This window comes from Bubalus bubalis, chromosome 21 (assembly GCF_019923935.1).
Source record: "Bubalus bubalis isolate 160015118507 breed Murrah chromosome 21, NDDB_SH_1, whole genome shotgun sequence".
In the NCBI taxonomy this organism is placed as follows: Eukaryota; Metazoa; Chordata; class Mammalia; order Artiodactyla; family Bovidae; genus Bubalus; species Bubalus bubalis.
In genome coordinates, this window is record NC_059177.1 from 16,329,548 (window position 1) to 16,345,089 (window position 15,542).

General features: G+C 42.5%; 2 protein-coding genes across 8 annotated transcripts in view; both read right to left on the reverse strand.

The window, feature by feature from the left end:
- Positions 1-14,595, reverse strand: part of ZNF445 (zinc finger protein 445) — a 59,672-nt gene extending 45,077 nt beyond the window's left edge. The window contains exon 1 of one of the 2 annotated variants that reach the window (XM_044933937.2): positions 14,512-14,595. The gene's annotated coding sequence lies outside the window, so the exon portion shown is untranslated. The other variant, XM_025272791.3, reaches the window with a different exon arrangement.
- ZNF852 (zinc finger protein 852) lies at positions 2,220-14,650 on the reverse strand. Of its 6 annotated transcripts, XM_044933938.2 has the most exons (4): positions 14,512-14,635; positions 14,274-14,309; positions 7,477-7,643; positions 2,220-5,499 (listed from the first exon to the last, which is right to left on the reverse strand). In XM_044933938.2, the coding sequence occupies exons 1-4, from the start codon at positions 14,613-14,615 to the stop codon at positions 4,046-4,048; spliced, it is 1,761 nt and encodes a 586-aa protein (XP_044789873.2). In that variant the 5' UTR covers positions 14,616-14,635; the 3' UTR covers positions 2,220-4,045. The 6 variants fall into 6 exon arrangements, with proteins under 6 accessions (XP_044789873.2, XP_025128579.2, XP_025128580.2 ...); XM_025272794.3 differs by lacking the exon at positions 14,274-14,309 and having other exon boundaries at positions 14,512-14,650; XM_025272795.3 differs by lacking the exon at positions 7,477-7,643 and having other exon boundaries at positions 14,512-14,591.
- Positions 14,651-15,542: the final 892 nt, after the last annotated feature.

Here is a 15,542-nt window from a genome sequence, read left to right on the forward strand (position 1 = left end):
ACTTAGAGGTTTGAGAGCAAGACTCCCCTAGAGCTCTGATAAGCTGGTGGATCCAGAAGGTGGGACTATCACCCCTAATCCTGGAGAGCAGAGAAGTGAGCCAGAATTATTCTCGAGCCTTAACATATCACTTAACTAAGTTTTGAACAAGCACACTTTTTCCCTTCAGATTTCTCCTTTTTGGAATTGAAATGTGAGATAATACACATTGGTCTCTGTCCCTAGTTCCTAGCACAGAGTCCCTTAAGTCCTTGTAATTTTCTAAGTGGTAAGAGCACCAGGAGCACCTTTTGTTCTATATTTGGGTCTTTGACCCTGGTTCCTGACATAGGGTTCCTGAAATCTTTGTAATTTACTAAGTGATAGGAAAATTGCTTTATTTATTTATTTTTGGTCACACTGTGTGGCTTGTGGGATCTTAAGTTCCCCAACCAAGGATTGAACCTGACCCATGCCTCCTGCATTGGGAGCACATAGTCTTAACCACTGGACCACCAAGGAAGTCTCATCTTTCATTCTAATAAAGTAACTCTGTGTAGGCTCCTGGATGAGGGCTGGTCACAGGAAAGACAAAACCATGGTTAAAGCTTGAGATTTTCAGCTCCTTCTGCCCCCACCCCATTCTCTTGATAATGGAGATGCCTGCACGATGAAGCCTGCATAAAAAAACAATAATACCAGGTTCAGAGAGCTCCTCAGAGGGTGACACATCCTAACTCCATAGAGACAGCAGCTCTTGTGCTCGGGACCCTCTCAGATCTTACTCTATGTATCCATCCTCATACACTTTTATAAGAAAAAACAAAAACCAGAAAATATAAGTAAACTGTTTTCCTGAGTTCTGTGAACCACTCGAGCAAATTAAACCCAAGAGGTGGTTGTTGGAACCTCTGATCTACAGCTGGTTAGTCAATAGCGCAGGTGATAACCTGGGCTTGGAACTAGGATCTAAAGTTGGTGTGTGTGTGTGTGTGTAAATTTTGTGAGACCAATCCCTTAAACTGTGCAGTTTGACACTGTCTCCAGAGTGTCAGAACTGGGCTAAATTGTGGGACACCCAGCTGGTGTTCCAGAGAATTAGTGTGGGGGAAATTACCCACATTTGGTGACCCCAAATGTCAGAAGGTTAATGTTCTGTATGAATAGTAACAAAGACACAGGAGAGAAACACAGGAGGGAAGGACTGTGGGTTTTTATTGACATCAAATGTCTACCCTATAAACACTCAGAACTGTATTTGGGAAGCATATAACCTGTCTGGTTTTACAGGTTCACAGATGAAGAATTGACTCAGCTTGAATTTGACCCATATCTGATTTAGATAATGTTTAGATGAGACTTTGGACTTCAGACTTTAAAGCTAATGCTGAATTAAGACTTTGGGGCTGCTAGGATGGAATTAATTTATTTTGCAAATGAAAAGGACCTAAATTTCGGGAAGCCAGAGGCAGAATGTATGGACTGAATGTCTGTGTTTTTGAAATTCATGTGTTAAAGCCCTAATCACCATAATCCACCTAAGGGTGATCCTATGTAGAGTTGGGCTTTGAGGAAGTAACTCAAAATAGGTTAGTTTATGTGGGTAGGGCACTCACGATGGAGTTAATGAAGTTCTTATTAGAAGAGGAAAGGACTTCGCTGTCCAGTAGCTAAGACTATATGATCCCAATGCAGAGGGCCTGGGTTCCATACTGGGTCAGGGAACTATATCCTACATGCTGCAACTAAAGATCCTGCACACTACAACAAGGATCAAAGATCCCACACGCCGCAACTAAGACCCGATAAAGCCAAATACATAAAAACAAATACTGAAAGAAAAAAAGAAGAGGAAGAGACAGCTGCTCTCTTTCTCTGCAATATGAGGATATAGCAAGGAAGCAGCTGGCTGCAGCCAGGACTCAAAGGATTCGTACCAGAAACCAACCATGCTGGCAACTTGATCTTGGATTTTCCAGCCTCTGAGGAATAAATGTTTGTTAAGCCACCACTCTATGGCATTTTGTTACAGCAATTCCAACTAAGACAGCTGCTCAAGGTATGTCCCTCCCAATCCCCTTCCTCCCAAAAAGGGATCAGGCCCAGTTATCTGTACTCTTCAAAGAATATCTCCCTTATTATGCAAACTCTTCCAGGTAACAAAAGAGAAACAAAACTCCCAAATTAATTTTGCTAAGCAAATTGAATCTAGTTCTATACTTCAAAAATAAGATACAATCACCATGAAAAAACAGATTTTATTCCAGGAACACAAGAAAATTTCAATTATTTGGAAACCTGCCAACAAAATTGATACAAAAAGAGTAAAGGATAAGACCCATGAAATTTTACCAACAGATTTTTAAAGTTTTTGATAGAACTTAGTTAGCATCCATTCGTAATAAAAACTTTAGTATGATAACTTCCTACAGTATGTGTACACTACATGTCAAGTACTGTTTCAAGTTCCTTACACTTATAAATGAATTTTATCCTCAAGGCCCTATGAGGTAGCTCCATTTTACACATGGAAGACAAAAGGAAGGGCACTCATGATGGAGTTTATGTTCTTATTAGAAGGGACTTCCCTGGTGGTCCAGTGGCTTGTCCAAGATTACACACCTAAGGAAAGTGATAGAGGCAGGATTTGAACCTAGGTTTCCAGGCACAAAATCTGTGCTCTTTACCACTATAACATATTGCTGCTTCTAAGAACAGGAATAGAAGAAAACTTCCTCAACACAGTATTTATCAGAAACAATGAGGGTGAACCACATGTACAACTGTGACATGCTTAAAAACCTTTCTGAAAATTAGAAACAAGACATGGAATATGCCTGTTATTCACTGTTCAACTTTTTTTTTAATGCTGATGTTCGACATAAGTGGCATACAGATTGGAAATTAAGAGAACACTAATCGTTACTGTTTTATTGTATACCTAGAAAAGCTAGGAAATGAAACTAAAAAATTCTTCAAACCAAAATTATTTAAACGAGGTAACTGGATCCAGGTAAAATTTTTTAAAAATCAGTTAACTTTTAAAATACTAGCAATAGCCAATAGAAATTGAGTTGTAGCATTCAAATGTAGCTCCTTTTCCTCCAACCAAGAGCCTGAGTGCTTTCCTAGGAAGCGAGGACATTCATTTCTATTGAGAACTTACTGGTGCTGCTGGTGGTCAGCTCACAGAGTTATGAGCAGTGCTGGATCTGTCCCCCAGAGACTCAGTGTGGTAGGGTATGAGCAGAACCAGAAGATAATAAATTAAAACATTCAACAGACAAGAGTTTCTACTTAAGATATGACCAGCCACATTCAAATCAGAGTTGAGGGCTGGACGCGTGTGTTCATATGGGGTCTCCCCTGGAACCTGGGAGTTTCCAAAGTAAAACACTTTAAAAAAATAAAGTCCTGGATCTTAAAGGTTCAAGGGACACAGACTGGCAAACAGGAAGAAAAGCTTTTCTTCCTAGAGAACACAAGTGGTGAGGGTCTAGATTAAACCAAGCTTTAAAAGGGCCACACTCAAGAGGTAGGAAGAACGACTCAGTCTTAGAGGATGACTTTATATAAACAGCAAAATGGAGGAGGTCCAGTGGTTCAAGCAGTCCAGGACTTCGTGCCTTCATTTCTGAGGGCACAGGTTCTATCCCTGGTTGGGGAACCAAGATCCTGCAAGCTGCCTCATGCAGCCAAAAAAAGAAAAAGGAAACCTATAAGCACATGAAACATGTAGTCCTTATTTCCCCAAGAGGAGGAGGAAGATTCCACTGTTACTCCAACTCTCCCACCTTTGTGACCAGCAGCGAGCATTTGGAGATGGTCCATATTTTTTTTTCTAACTTTTTTTCTTTATGGTAGCCACACTGTGTGGCATGTGGAATCTTCATTCCCAAACCAGGAATCAAAACTCATGCCCCCCATTTTGGGAGCTCAGAGCCTTACCCACTGGACCACCTGGGATGGTACACATGGAACAGGTGGTTCCAAGTAGAGATCAGGATGAACATACTTATACAGAAACCTTAACCTAAAGTTTCTTGCTGTCTTAGACAATCATGTCTTAACAAACAGACCGAGCCAGACCTGAGTGCTTCTCTCTAGTGTGAGTTCGCTGGTGGTGATTGAAAGTAGAACGCTGACTAAAGGCTTTCCCACACTCAATACATTCATAGGGTTTCTCTCCAGTATGAACTCTTTGGTGCACGGTGAGTTGTGAGCTATCACGAAAGGCTTTCTCACAATCTTTACATTTATAAGGCTTCTCCCCAGTATGGGTTCTCTGATGTACCATAAGGCTAGAATTATGAGTGAAGACCTTTCCACATTCATTACATTCATAAGGTTTCTCACCAGTGTGAATTCGCTGATGAATAATGAGGTACGAGTTTTGATTGAAGGATTTTCCACAATCATTGCATTTATAGGGCTTTTCACCAGTGTGAAGTTGCTGATGTCGAGTGAGACATTTACTCAGACTGAATGCCTTACCACACACATTACATTCAAAAGGTTTTTCTCCAGTATGAATTCGCTCATGGTCAGCAAGTTGAGAGATCTGATTGAAGGCTTTCACACATTTGCTACACTTGTATGGTTTTTTCCCGGTGTGGAGACTCTGATGTCGAGTAAGACATTTACTCCGACTGAAGGCCTTGCCACATTCATTACACTCATAAGGCTTCTCCCCAGTGTGGATTCTCTGATGGTCAATAAGATTTCTGTTAGAACAGAAAGCTTTCCCACACTCCTCACACTTGTAAGGTTTCTTACCAGTGTGAAGTACCTGATGGCGGATAAGGCTTTTACTCCGACTAAAGAGTGCTCCACACTCATTGCATCCATATGGTTTCTCCCCAGTATGAGTTCTCTGGTGGTCAAACAGTTTGGAACTTTCGTTGAAAGCTTTTCCGCATTCATTACATTTATATGGTTTCTCCCCAGTATGAAGTCTCTGGTGTTGAATGAGATGGGAGCTGTGGCGATAGGTCTTTCCACAATCACTGCATTCATAAGGTTTTTCCCCTGTATGGATTCTGAGGTGGACAATGAGCTGAGAGGTCTGCCTAAAAGTCTTGCCACACTCAGTACACTCATATGGTTTCTCTCCAGTGTGGATTCTCTGATGCCCAATGAGGTGTGAACTCCAATTAAAAACTTTGCCACATTCATCACATTGATATAATTTCTGTCTCTTCAGAACTCCCTGATGTTTTGAGAGACTGGAGGACAGATCTGGATGTCCCCCAAGTTCCTTATACTCATCACATCGATCCTTTGTAGATTTCTTTTTATCTTCCTGTGTTATCTCTAAGAAATCACTTTCCAGTCTGGTTCCTTCTTCATCTGAGGGTTGAACTTTTAGTTTCTCTAAAGCTTCTTCACAGGAAGCCCCAGCTTCTGGTCCTCTAAGAATCAGTCCACAAAGTATGCCTGAGGTCCTGTCAGCTGACTTTGACTCTTCAGAAATGTCCTGTTTCGGAGACAACTGTGAACTTGCCATCCTGTTTTCACCTGCTGCCAAAAGACAGAAGAAAACAACTTTCATTCACTTCTTGTCCTATTGAGGAAATGAACTGTCAGGCGTCTATGTAGCTTAAAAAAAAAAAATCCACATTGAGGGTAAGGAATAAGGAGACACATTGAGAACAGGAGGGAAAAAGCAGAGCTATCAAGACAGAGGGATGTGGAGCCAGCACAGCCAGGGGGGCAGGCCAATTGAAAGGCAAGAGACCAGACTGTAAAGCACAGTGTGATCTCCCAGAAGTCACTTAGATGTGGTGTCTCCTTAGTAAAATGATGAACTCTCGGATTCACTCCAACCATGACACTGTACAGCTCCACAGTTCACAGCAAAGAGGTCGAGGACAGTGATGCCAAACACTTGAAACTAAATATGAGAAACATGTAGGCAAACATGAGAGTTGAAGGGAAATGTGTATTGCGAGGGAATGATCAGGAAAAAGTGCACAAAAAGGAGTGATTCTGGTATGAAAGAATAGTAATGATATTTGGAGAAGCTATGGGTTCAAAAAGGCTGGGAAAATGTACTGAAGGAGAGAGTAGAGCTCTAAAATTGGCAACATCCTAGTCTCTGGACCACTGGACTAGGAAGTGCCAGTAGGCACTTCTATGAAAATTAACAAAGGCAATAATCTGAAATACAAATCAAAGTACATGTTTTGTAGCTTGATAACCTGTAAACATAATAAGACTGAAGAGCTGAGTATTTGCTTTTAAATTATGGAATTAAATATAAAAGCTGGGAAAGGCAGAGTATCCATGGTCATAGGTAAACACAAAAATATTGGTTCCTTTCAATCACATCTTAACCAAGCCACAAGCTATCATACCATCTCAGCATATGGAAAATGAAAGGTATCTGGCCCTTTAATTCTAAGCCCATCCTCTCCAGAGTAGGCTACTGTCCGAGACCGGTCAACCCCAGCAACTCCTCTGACAACAGCCCCTTTCAGGAAGCAGCCCTGCCCTAGTCTTTCTGAAGGGGAAGCTGAGAAAACCATGTTTTGTGCAAAGCAACCCAGATCATCCCAGGATGGACGAGGACCAGGACTAGGTGACTGGACCACGGCCAAGCACCAGACCCAAGTGCAGCTTATGGAGTAGTCATCAGCTCTGGGTGACCTGGAACAAAGTTCTGCCCAAAGAAATATGATACTTAATGGCTGAACCACCAATGGAGTCCCTTTCTACATAAATTCTGAACTGAAAGTAGGACAAAATGAAGGAAATTACAAGTAGTAGCTCAAGTTGAAATGATTCATGAAGAGAAGAAATCCATCAGGAACCACAGCAAACAACATATGAGGAAACAGGAAGTCTAATTAAGAAAGAGCTTGGAGGGGGACAAAAGATTCAGAGTAAAGAGAATGGCCATCAGTGGGAATAGAAAAACAGATACACAGGACACAACTGTCTTACAACACTGCCGTAAAAATCCTTTCACTTCTGCTGCTGGGTTGGAAAGATCCCTTGGCGCAGGGAAAAGCTACCCACTCCAGTATTCTGGCCTACAGAATTCCATGGACTGTATAGTCCATGGGGTCACAAAGAGTTGGACACGACTGAGTGACTTTCACTGTCACTTTTCTGCTGCTGAGGCTCCCAGGTCCTCACAAAGCTTTGTTTCCCAAAGCCTGGTCTAGCTGGTGAGTCTGTTCAGGGTTTCCAATCCTTCAATCTTACTCTAAGTAACTTAGCTCATAACGTATAGTCACTGAATGGCTCTCTATTCCTTCCAACTACAAAGCTAAACCAGCTCACTTCAATTAATAAGGAAGTACAGAGAACCGTCTGAGCCACCAGGGAAGTCACAGAGAATGCTAGTAACTATCAAAGTGAGTGATGATGTAGAGAGACTCATTATACTATTCTCTCCATTCTCTTTATATTTTCATAATTAAAAGAATAAGAACATAGCAAAGAAAATGTAAAGAAGGCAGACTCTAAGTTATTAGGGAGCAGAGTCATTACCCAATGGGGCCAGGCTGCAGCAATTTTCCAGCATGATGTTCCAGTACAGGGCTCTCTGGCTGAGTGCTGTACCTTTCCACTTCTGCAGAGTATAGTTCACAGACAGAAACTCCAACTCTGCAGCCTCCTGGAATGACAAGCTTCTACTGCTCAGGGACATTTGCAGCCTAAGGGGCAGAGTCAAGAAGGGTACCAAAACAGGGTTGAGACCCTGGGGCCAAAGGGGTAGGGGGACAGAAAGAAGCTGGGAGGACACGTTCAGGGTTAGATAACAGTCCATGAACTCAGTGGATGGGACCAAGTCCAGGGAGGCAGTTAGGAAGAGAAGTCACAGGAGCAGACTCTGAATGGGCCAGAGCCCTGGAGATGAGGTCGTGCTATTCCTGGGCCACAGACTTGGAACTCAGGAAGCTCACCTTGGGCCTGACCATCTGGAAAATTCACTGGAAATTCAAGGATTCCAGCAAAATGAAAAAAAAAAAAAAAAAAAAGCCTTGAAAAATAAAATTAAGTTGAAGAACTCACACTTCACAATTTCAAAACTTATTTGACAAAACAGCACTGATCAGGACTGTGTAATACACACATAGATCAGTGAAACAGGTAACAGTCCAGAAGTAAACATCTACAGTTAACTTTTTTTTTTCCAGCTGCACTGCGTAGCATGTGGAATCTTAGTTCCCCAACAGGGATTGAACCTGTGTCCTCTGCATTGGAAGGACAGAGTCTTAACCACTGGACCACTAGGGAAGTCTCCTAAGGTCAACTTACTTTTTAAATATATTTTAAATTTATGTATGTATTTTATTTGGCTGCACTGGGTCTTAGTTGCAGTGTGTAGGATCCACTTCCTTGACTAGGGATCAAACCTGGGCCCCCTGTATTGGGGGCATGGAGTCCCAGACATTGGACCACCAGCAAAATCCCCATCAACTTATTTTTTATGGAAGTCCTAAGAGCACTCAAAGGGGAAAGAAGACACTTTTCAACAAATGGTGCTGGAACAACTGGATATACACATACAAAAAAATGAGGTTACACCTCTACCTCAGTCCATATATAAAAATTATATGGACAGTAGGCTTTGGCACCTGTTGCAAATTAGCCCCACTGCTCTGTGTACCAAATCATACATGACAGCTAGCTTCCCCTGAGAGCATGGAACTCTTCAACTCCCACCACTTTAAAACAAATTTTTTAAAAAATCACTATCCTCATCCATGATTAAAACAGAGACCATCATCTCCTACATTTGCTACAAACCAATACCTAGTCAATGTCTCCTGGACTCAGTGAGTGCTGCGAGGACTGATAAGACATGACTGTTAACTGAAATGGGAAGAAAGCTCACACCGGAATGCTTGTCACCACCCAGATAAAAGAAAATGCAGTATCGTTACAGGGTCATGGGATCGCGCATGATGAGGAAGTTGAAGTTTTGGCAGAGAAATGAAGCTTTGCTGTGAAAGAAAAAGGCAGGGCCTTTGCCAGACAAATTTGCACAACAGACTGGGGAAGAGAAAGATGCTCAGGTGAAGAGAAATCCAGGAGTAAGACTCAAGACAATGAACTGGAGACCAGAGAGAAGTATTATGAAGAAACGTACCAGCAGGAAATATAAAGCACTGACGTATCTTAGTGAAATAAGCACCAAACGTAAGCCTCCAAGCCGACCTGTTGTGAAGCAGCTGCTACAGAAATGTCCAAGGAGGTCAATGAAGTATTTGTAAAGAGATGATGTCAAGGACCAGCAGAAAAATGATGGCAACTGCCCGTGAATATGGCAAAAGAATACAGCTCTTTGAGCCCAGTCTCTGCAACCATGAACATGGATAAAAGCTAATGACTGCTTCTGCCATGAGAGGACAAAGCAAGAAGGCCATCTATGAACCAGGAAGCAGGTTCTCACTGGACACCTAATCTGCCAGCACCTTGAAAGTGGACTTTCCAGTCTCTAGAACTATGAGAAATAAATTTCTGTTGTTCATAAGGAATCCAGTCTATGGCACTCTGTTACAGCAGCCCAACCGGATTAAGACTTTGAGAAAGAGCTTTCTTTAAATTTCTATTTATCAAAGTCCCAGAGTTAAGCCTGGCCTGGCTAACACATCTCTTTGTGAACCAACCACTGTGGCGAGGTGATAAAATGCTCTGATGGGTCACATCTGAGTCACTATCTGCCACTGGAATATCCTGGAAGGGGAACTGAATGCATCAAAACCTCAGGAGCACATGGACTGAGGGTGGGGACAGTAGTTCTCCCCAAGTTGAAGTGTTATAATCAAAAGAAAGGGGCCTGTGTACCAGACAGACAGAAAGAAAACAGACATTGCTACCAAACCAACTTGGGTCCACTTGCTCTGATGCAGTAAAGCCAATGTACTGAAGCAGCATTAAAAAAAAAAAGTTAATGACCTCCTGGGCCTTTCAAAGTCTGAATGAAAGCCTCACAGCACAGTAAATAAAGATGGAGGCCAGTGAGCTGAAACTGCCCAATTAAATTCAGGTATTCTAACGCCTCTGGGTTCCTCCCAAATCCCAATCAGTTTTTGAGAACAGAAGAAAACATCAACTTGTTAAGACGACCCCATAAATGTGAGCCCCCAGACTGGGGGGCAACCTGAGATGGATCAGGCCTCTTCTCCCCAGCTTCATCCCTTCACTCAGTTTCATTCCTAAATGAAAATGGCCTGGAAAAGAACCAGGGAAATTCTTGGGCAGTTTTTAGGAATATTTTCTTCTTTCTGTCATTTTGCTTTAATACAAAGTTATTCTGACTTCCTTTTAAAATCCTCTTAAATAAGTAGTCTCTTACTCTTTTGTTTTTCCTGCTAGTGAGAGGGCGTGTGCTGTGTTTAGTTGCTCAGTCATGTCCAACTCTTCACAATCCCATGGACTGCAGCCTGCCAGGTTCCTCTGTCCATGGGCATTCTCCAGGCAAGAATACTGGAATGGGTTGCCATTCCCTTCTCCAGGGGCTCTTTCCAACCCAAGGATCAAACTCAGGTCTCCTGCATTACAGGCAGATTCTTTACCAACTGAGCCACCAGGGAAGCCCCCAATGAGAGGGTACATAAGGTTTATTTTATACACTGATAATACGCAAACTAGTTTCTAAGACAATTAGAAACTAAAGCAAGACTGCTTCTAGTACACATTTAAATGTTAAAATTTTATTTATACCAATTTAGAAATGAACTTAATCTAGTGCCCAAAATTTGATTTCTCAATACCACTTCTACAAAAAAAATGAAACCAAGAATCCTTGCAGAAATGATTGATTCCAGGGCTGGGGAGGTGAAAATATAAGATGAGTATCTTGTGGTGCCTGAAAATCAGAGAAAGACACAAAAAAGGATGGGAACATGTAAGGGGAAACAGGAGCCAACTTGAAAGACACCCAACAGCTAAGCTAGAATAATTTATGCCACAAAATAAATAACAACACACCTCAATATACTCCCCAAATAAACACCCAACATCACACACTGATGTAACTGATATAATTAAGTAAATAAACAAGTGGGAGAGAAGGCACAACTCTTCCTCACAAAGGATTCCAGTTAATAAATGTAGACAAAGAACACAAAAAATGACAAGCTCCTAGGAGAACATCACAATAACAACTACTGTAGGCAAGATCCACCAAGAAATGCTAATTAGTAGGAAAAGCATATTTCTATGCAAAGTCTCAAAGTATCTACCTCAAAATAATTGCTAATTACAAAGGACAGACACTAACTTTACAATCATTAATCCTTGGCAGAAATACTGGATCAAGAGTAATATCACCAGGAAGAAGACATATGAACATCAACCTCAATCTAAGCAGGAGAACATCTGACAAAACCAAATCGAGAGGGTCAGTCTAAAATTACAAATATAAAATACTTTAAAAGTGTCAAGTAAAACTGAGGAGCTGTCACAGACTGAAAGGCAGCGAGGAGACATGACAATTAAATGGAATGAGGGATTCTAGACTGGATTCCGAAACAGGAAAAGAACATTCGCTAGCCAGTCAGCAGCTCTAGATAAATCAGTAGTTTAATTACTAGTACTGCCACCACTGGAAATGTCTCAAATTTGATGACTGTCCTATGGTTATGCATGACATTGCCTTTAGGTATACCAGGTAAAGATACAAGGGAAGTCTACAAAATTCTGACGGTCTCTGTGAGTCTACAATTATTCAAAATAAAAAGGTTTTCAAACTGAAGTTTGAGTTGTTACTGTGCTTATTTCTATCTAGAAATAGTAATGTCTATATACTAAGGATTAACTTGGCAATAAGGGTGTTGAATAGGGGCTACTCAGGTGGCACAGAGGTAAAGAATCCACCTACCAATGCAGTAGATGTGGGTGATCCCTGGGTTGGGAAGATCCCCTGGAGGAGGAAACGGCAACCTATGCCAGTATGCTTGCCTGGAAAATTCCATGGACAGAGGAGCCTGGCAGGCTAGAGTAGGACATGACTGAGCATGCACGCATGCACACACACACACACACACCACACAAATATTTACTGAGCACCTACTACCTTCTTAGACACCATGGTCTCTGCAGTGAATAAAGCAGACAAAATGCACTAACTTAAGGAGCTTATAAGAAGACAGACAATAAGATAAAGACAGTGTCAGGTGCTATGTAGCAAAATAAAACAAGGAAGAAGGCTAAGAGGCCTAAAATCAGGCAAGGGAAAGTATAAGATCAAAAATTCCATCTAGGGAATTCCTTGGTGGTTCAGTGGTTAGGATTCGGCACTTTCACTCCTGAAGGCACAGTTTCGATCCCTGATTGGGGAACTAAGAACCTGCTAGCTGCACACAGGGACCCAAAAAAAAAAAAAAAAAAATTCAATCTAGAGCACATAACGACTCATTTGAGGGACCTTTTTCAGACTGTTTCTAATACTAAAAACACTGAAGATTATAAAGTAATGAGTTATATTTTATTACATCTTCTGTATTTTTGCTCTGGAGTATGACATCACAGAATGCTCACAATACTAACATTCCTGGATACCGGGAGTCACAGAACTGTAGCAGTTACCATTTTTCAGTTTTTGTCAGTTTCCCTTACTTGTAAGTACACATAGAGATTTATCTTCAAAACAGTCCCACAGTCTTTTTGGCTTACTTTTTGAACCAAAAGCTGTCTGCCTTTCTTCAGCATTAAGAAACACATGTCAAAGCAGTCTCATTTGTCAGTTCCTGAATGTGCACACAGATATTTATGTGTGTAACAAAGGGAAATTCCCTGAAATCCTTGAGCAAATTACTTACTTGCAAAATAAGAGACCTAACATTAAGGAGTTTTTAGTTTGGAACTGAGGCAGGCTGGGACTTGGGACCCTTTGTTGCAGCGCTTGCACCTGAACAAACGTTTCCTCCAGCAACCAAATACAAAGAAACTATAAGGGTCTAAAAATAACTGCGCACATTTGCAGTTGGGGCATATTATGAACGATACGCTAAAAAAGACCAAAAACCCAACTGCCACTTCTGAGGAACTGGGAGCAAAGGCAAAGTATTGCCCAAGCACCCCTACACACAGCATCACCTAGAAGGTGGATAGACCACCTAAGTCACCCCTCCAGCCAGATCTCTGGAAGCACTTCTACCCTCATTCTGTGTAAGGAACCACCCTCACCCGCTAGGAAACAAAGGAACCTGTTAACTTGTTTTCACTCCCTCCTGCTGCCGCATAAATTCCAGTAAAGCCTTGACTGAATTTCAACTTTTATTAAGGAGACCAAGAACTCCAGTTCATAACAAAAGTCCAAATAAAAAAACAGTGTTCTTTTCCTTGCCACTACTCTTAACTTAGTAAGGAGAACATTTTCTTATTTCTTAAGTCTATGTAAGTCAGAAGACATTAGAGTGGTTTTAGGTTAGTGCTTTAGAGAAGGAAATGGCAACCCACTCCAGTGTTCTTGCCTGGAGAATCCCAGGGACGGGGGAGCCTGGTGGGCTGCCGTCTCTGGGGTCGCACAGAGTCGGACACGACTGACGCGACTTAGCAGCAGCAGCAGCAGCAGGTTAGTGCTGTTACTTGTGTTTAAAAACTGCATTTTATACATGCTATGCTAAGTCACGTCGGTCGTGTCCGACTCTGTGCGACCCCATAGACGGCAGCCCACCAGGCTCCCCCGTCCCTGGGATTCTCCAGGCAAGAACACTGGAGTGGGTTGCCATTTCCTTCTCCAATGCATGAAAGTGAAAAGCGAAAGTGAAGTCGCTCAGTCGTGTCCGACTCTTAGCGACCCCATGGACTGCAGCCTACCAGGCTCCTCCATACTACTCTCTTTATTTTGTAAACAGACATAATCACCCTAATGAAGCTTTTGGTATTTTTCTGCACAAATGTCACTTGCTCAATTTACAGCTTCATGCAATATCTACTATAGGAAACTGCAAACAAAATGTTTAATTATAGCTGCACATATGTGACTCAGTGGCGTCATAATGCTGGCAACAATTTTAACCAATATATTAAATGCATTCCAGAAATTGAAGACATCATTCTCAGAAAGCAATAGTATGGGAATGTACTTAATACCACTGAATTATACACTTCAAATTGTTAAAATGGCAACATTTACCATGATACATGAAAATTTATTACAACTGTTTTGCTATAATACCCAAAAAATTAAAACAATAGTGCCTGTTTTCTAATAAAAAATATATACTCGTATAAGAGTTTGCGAAATCATGCACAAATTTTAAAGAGTCAGGAAGACTCTTTAATTAACGGATTGTGATTACTCTTCCTTTTCTTACGGTCACCCGACTCACCTAATTATCTGTGATGAATATGCTTTGTTTGCATAACTGGCAGAGGAGATAAAATTCAGAAACCATTACTTCAAATTCGCGCCCCGGACGCCCGGAGCAGCGAAGGACCCGGGCTGGTTGATCTCCAAAGCCAGATCCTTGCCAGGGCGCAGCGTCCAGGCCGATCCTTACCCGCCACTCCCCGGGGAACTCCGCACCCGCACAGTAGCCCCCACCCCTCCACCGTCGCCCGGCTCACCAACTCCAGAGGCCGCAAAACTCTAAGTGCCCTGACTGCTCGACCCGCCCCACTCCACACTCTTCCAGCCCGGCTCTTCGCCGCTCCGTATCGCGCATGCGCATCGCCGCTCCAGGCCTCTCTAGGAAGTTGGGAGGGCCAACTTCTCGGCTTCTCCCGGGCCCCAGTGCCCTGCTGGGAGGCCTCTTGAGCTCAGCCCAGAGGCTTGTCTCCACACCCCCCACCTAACCTACTGGACGCCTGCCTTCTGTTCCTCCCACAGTGAAACGCCTTACCACCACAACTAGAGAAAGCCCTCGCGCATCAACGAAGATCCATAAGGTTGCCCACTTTTGAGGACTGGGGATACTTAAATTCCTTACTGCTAGTCGGACAGTAGGAAGAGAACCAAAAAGCAGCTGAGCCCTGATACTCCAAGGAGCTTGTAAATTCTCTTTACATATGAGGCCTCCACGATGTCTCCATCTGTTATTGGAGGTTTGCCACGGTTAAACCTAGTCTTTCCTGAGACGATCTAGCAGATTACTCTGTGCTCCAATAACACCAGTGTTCCATACACTCGTATCTACAATGTAAGCATGTAGAACTTCATAGTGAGTGGATGTTTCCTAATTCCTCAGAAGAGGCTTTCTGGAGGGCCAGGTTGGCTCTCCCGGGAGGTGGGAGAAGTATTGTTTTCTCTGTCTTTTCTATTAGTGTCTGGACCAAGGTTGTCCCCAACGGCTGCTCACCTGAAATGTGTTGAGCCTGTTCCCCTGTCGTCCTAATTCCCTGTCATTTCTGGCTTCCCTCTATTACCCAGAAACTGATGGAGTCTGGGAAGAGTATAAGTGAAAGTGAAGTCGCTCAGTCGTGTCCAACTCTTTGCGACCCCATGCACTGTAGCCTACCAGGCTCCTCCGTCCATGGAATTTTCCAGGCAAGTATACTGGAGTAGTTTGCCATTTCCTTCTCCAGGGGATCTTCCCGACCCAGGGATTGAACTCTGGTCTCCCACATTGAAGGCAGATGCTTTACCATCTGAGTCACCA

Bases quoted from the DNA above. Each gene is read 5' to 3' on its own strand.
- ZNF852 (XM_044933938.2), bottom strand. From the start codon at position 14,615: ATGCGCATGCGCGATACGGAGCGGCGAAGAGCCGGGCTGGAAGAGTGT. The intron at 14,310-14,511 runs GTGAGCCGGGCG...CTCCTCTGCCAG, and splicing joins TTTTGCGGCCTCTGGAGTTG to TTATGCAAACAAAGCATATT. The intron at 7,644-14,273 runs GTGAGTCGGGTG...TCTGCCCCTTAG, and splicing joins TATTCATCACAGATAATTAG to GCTGCAAATGTCCCTGAGCA.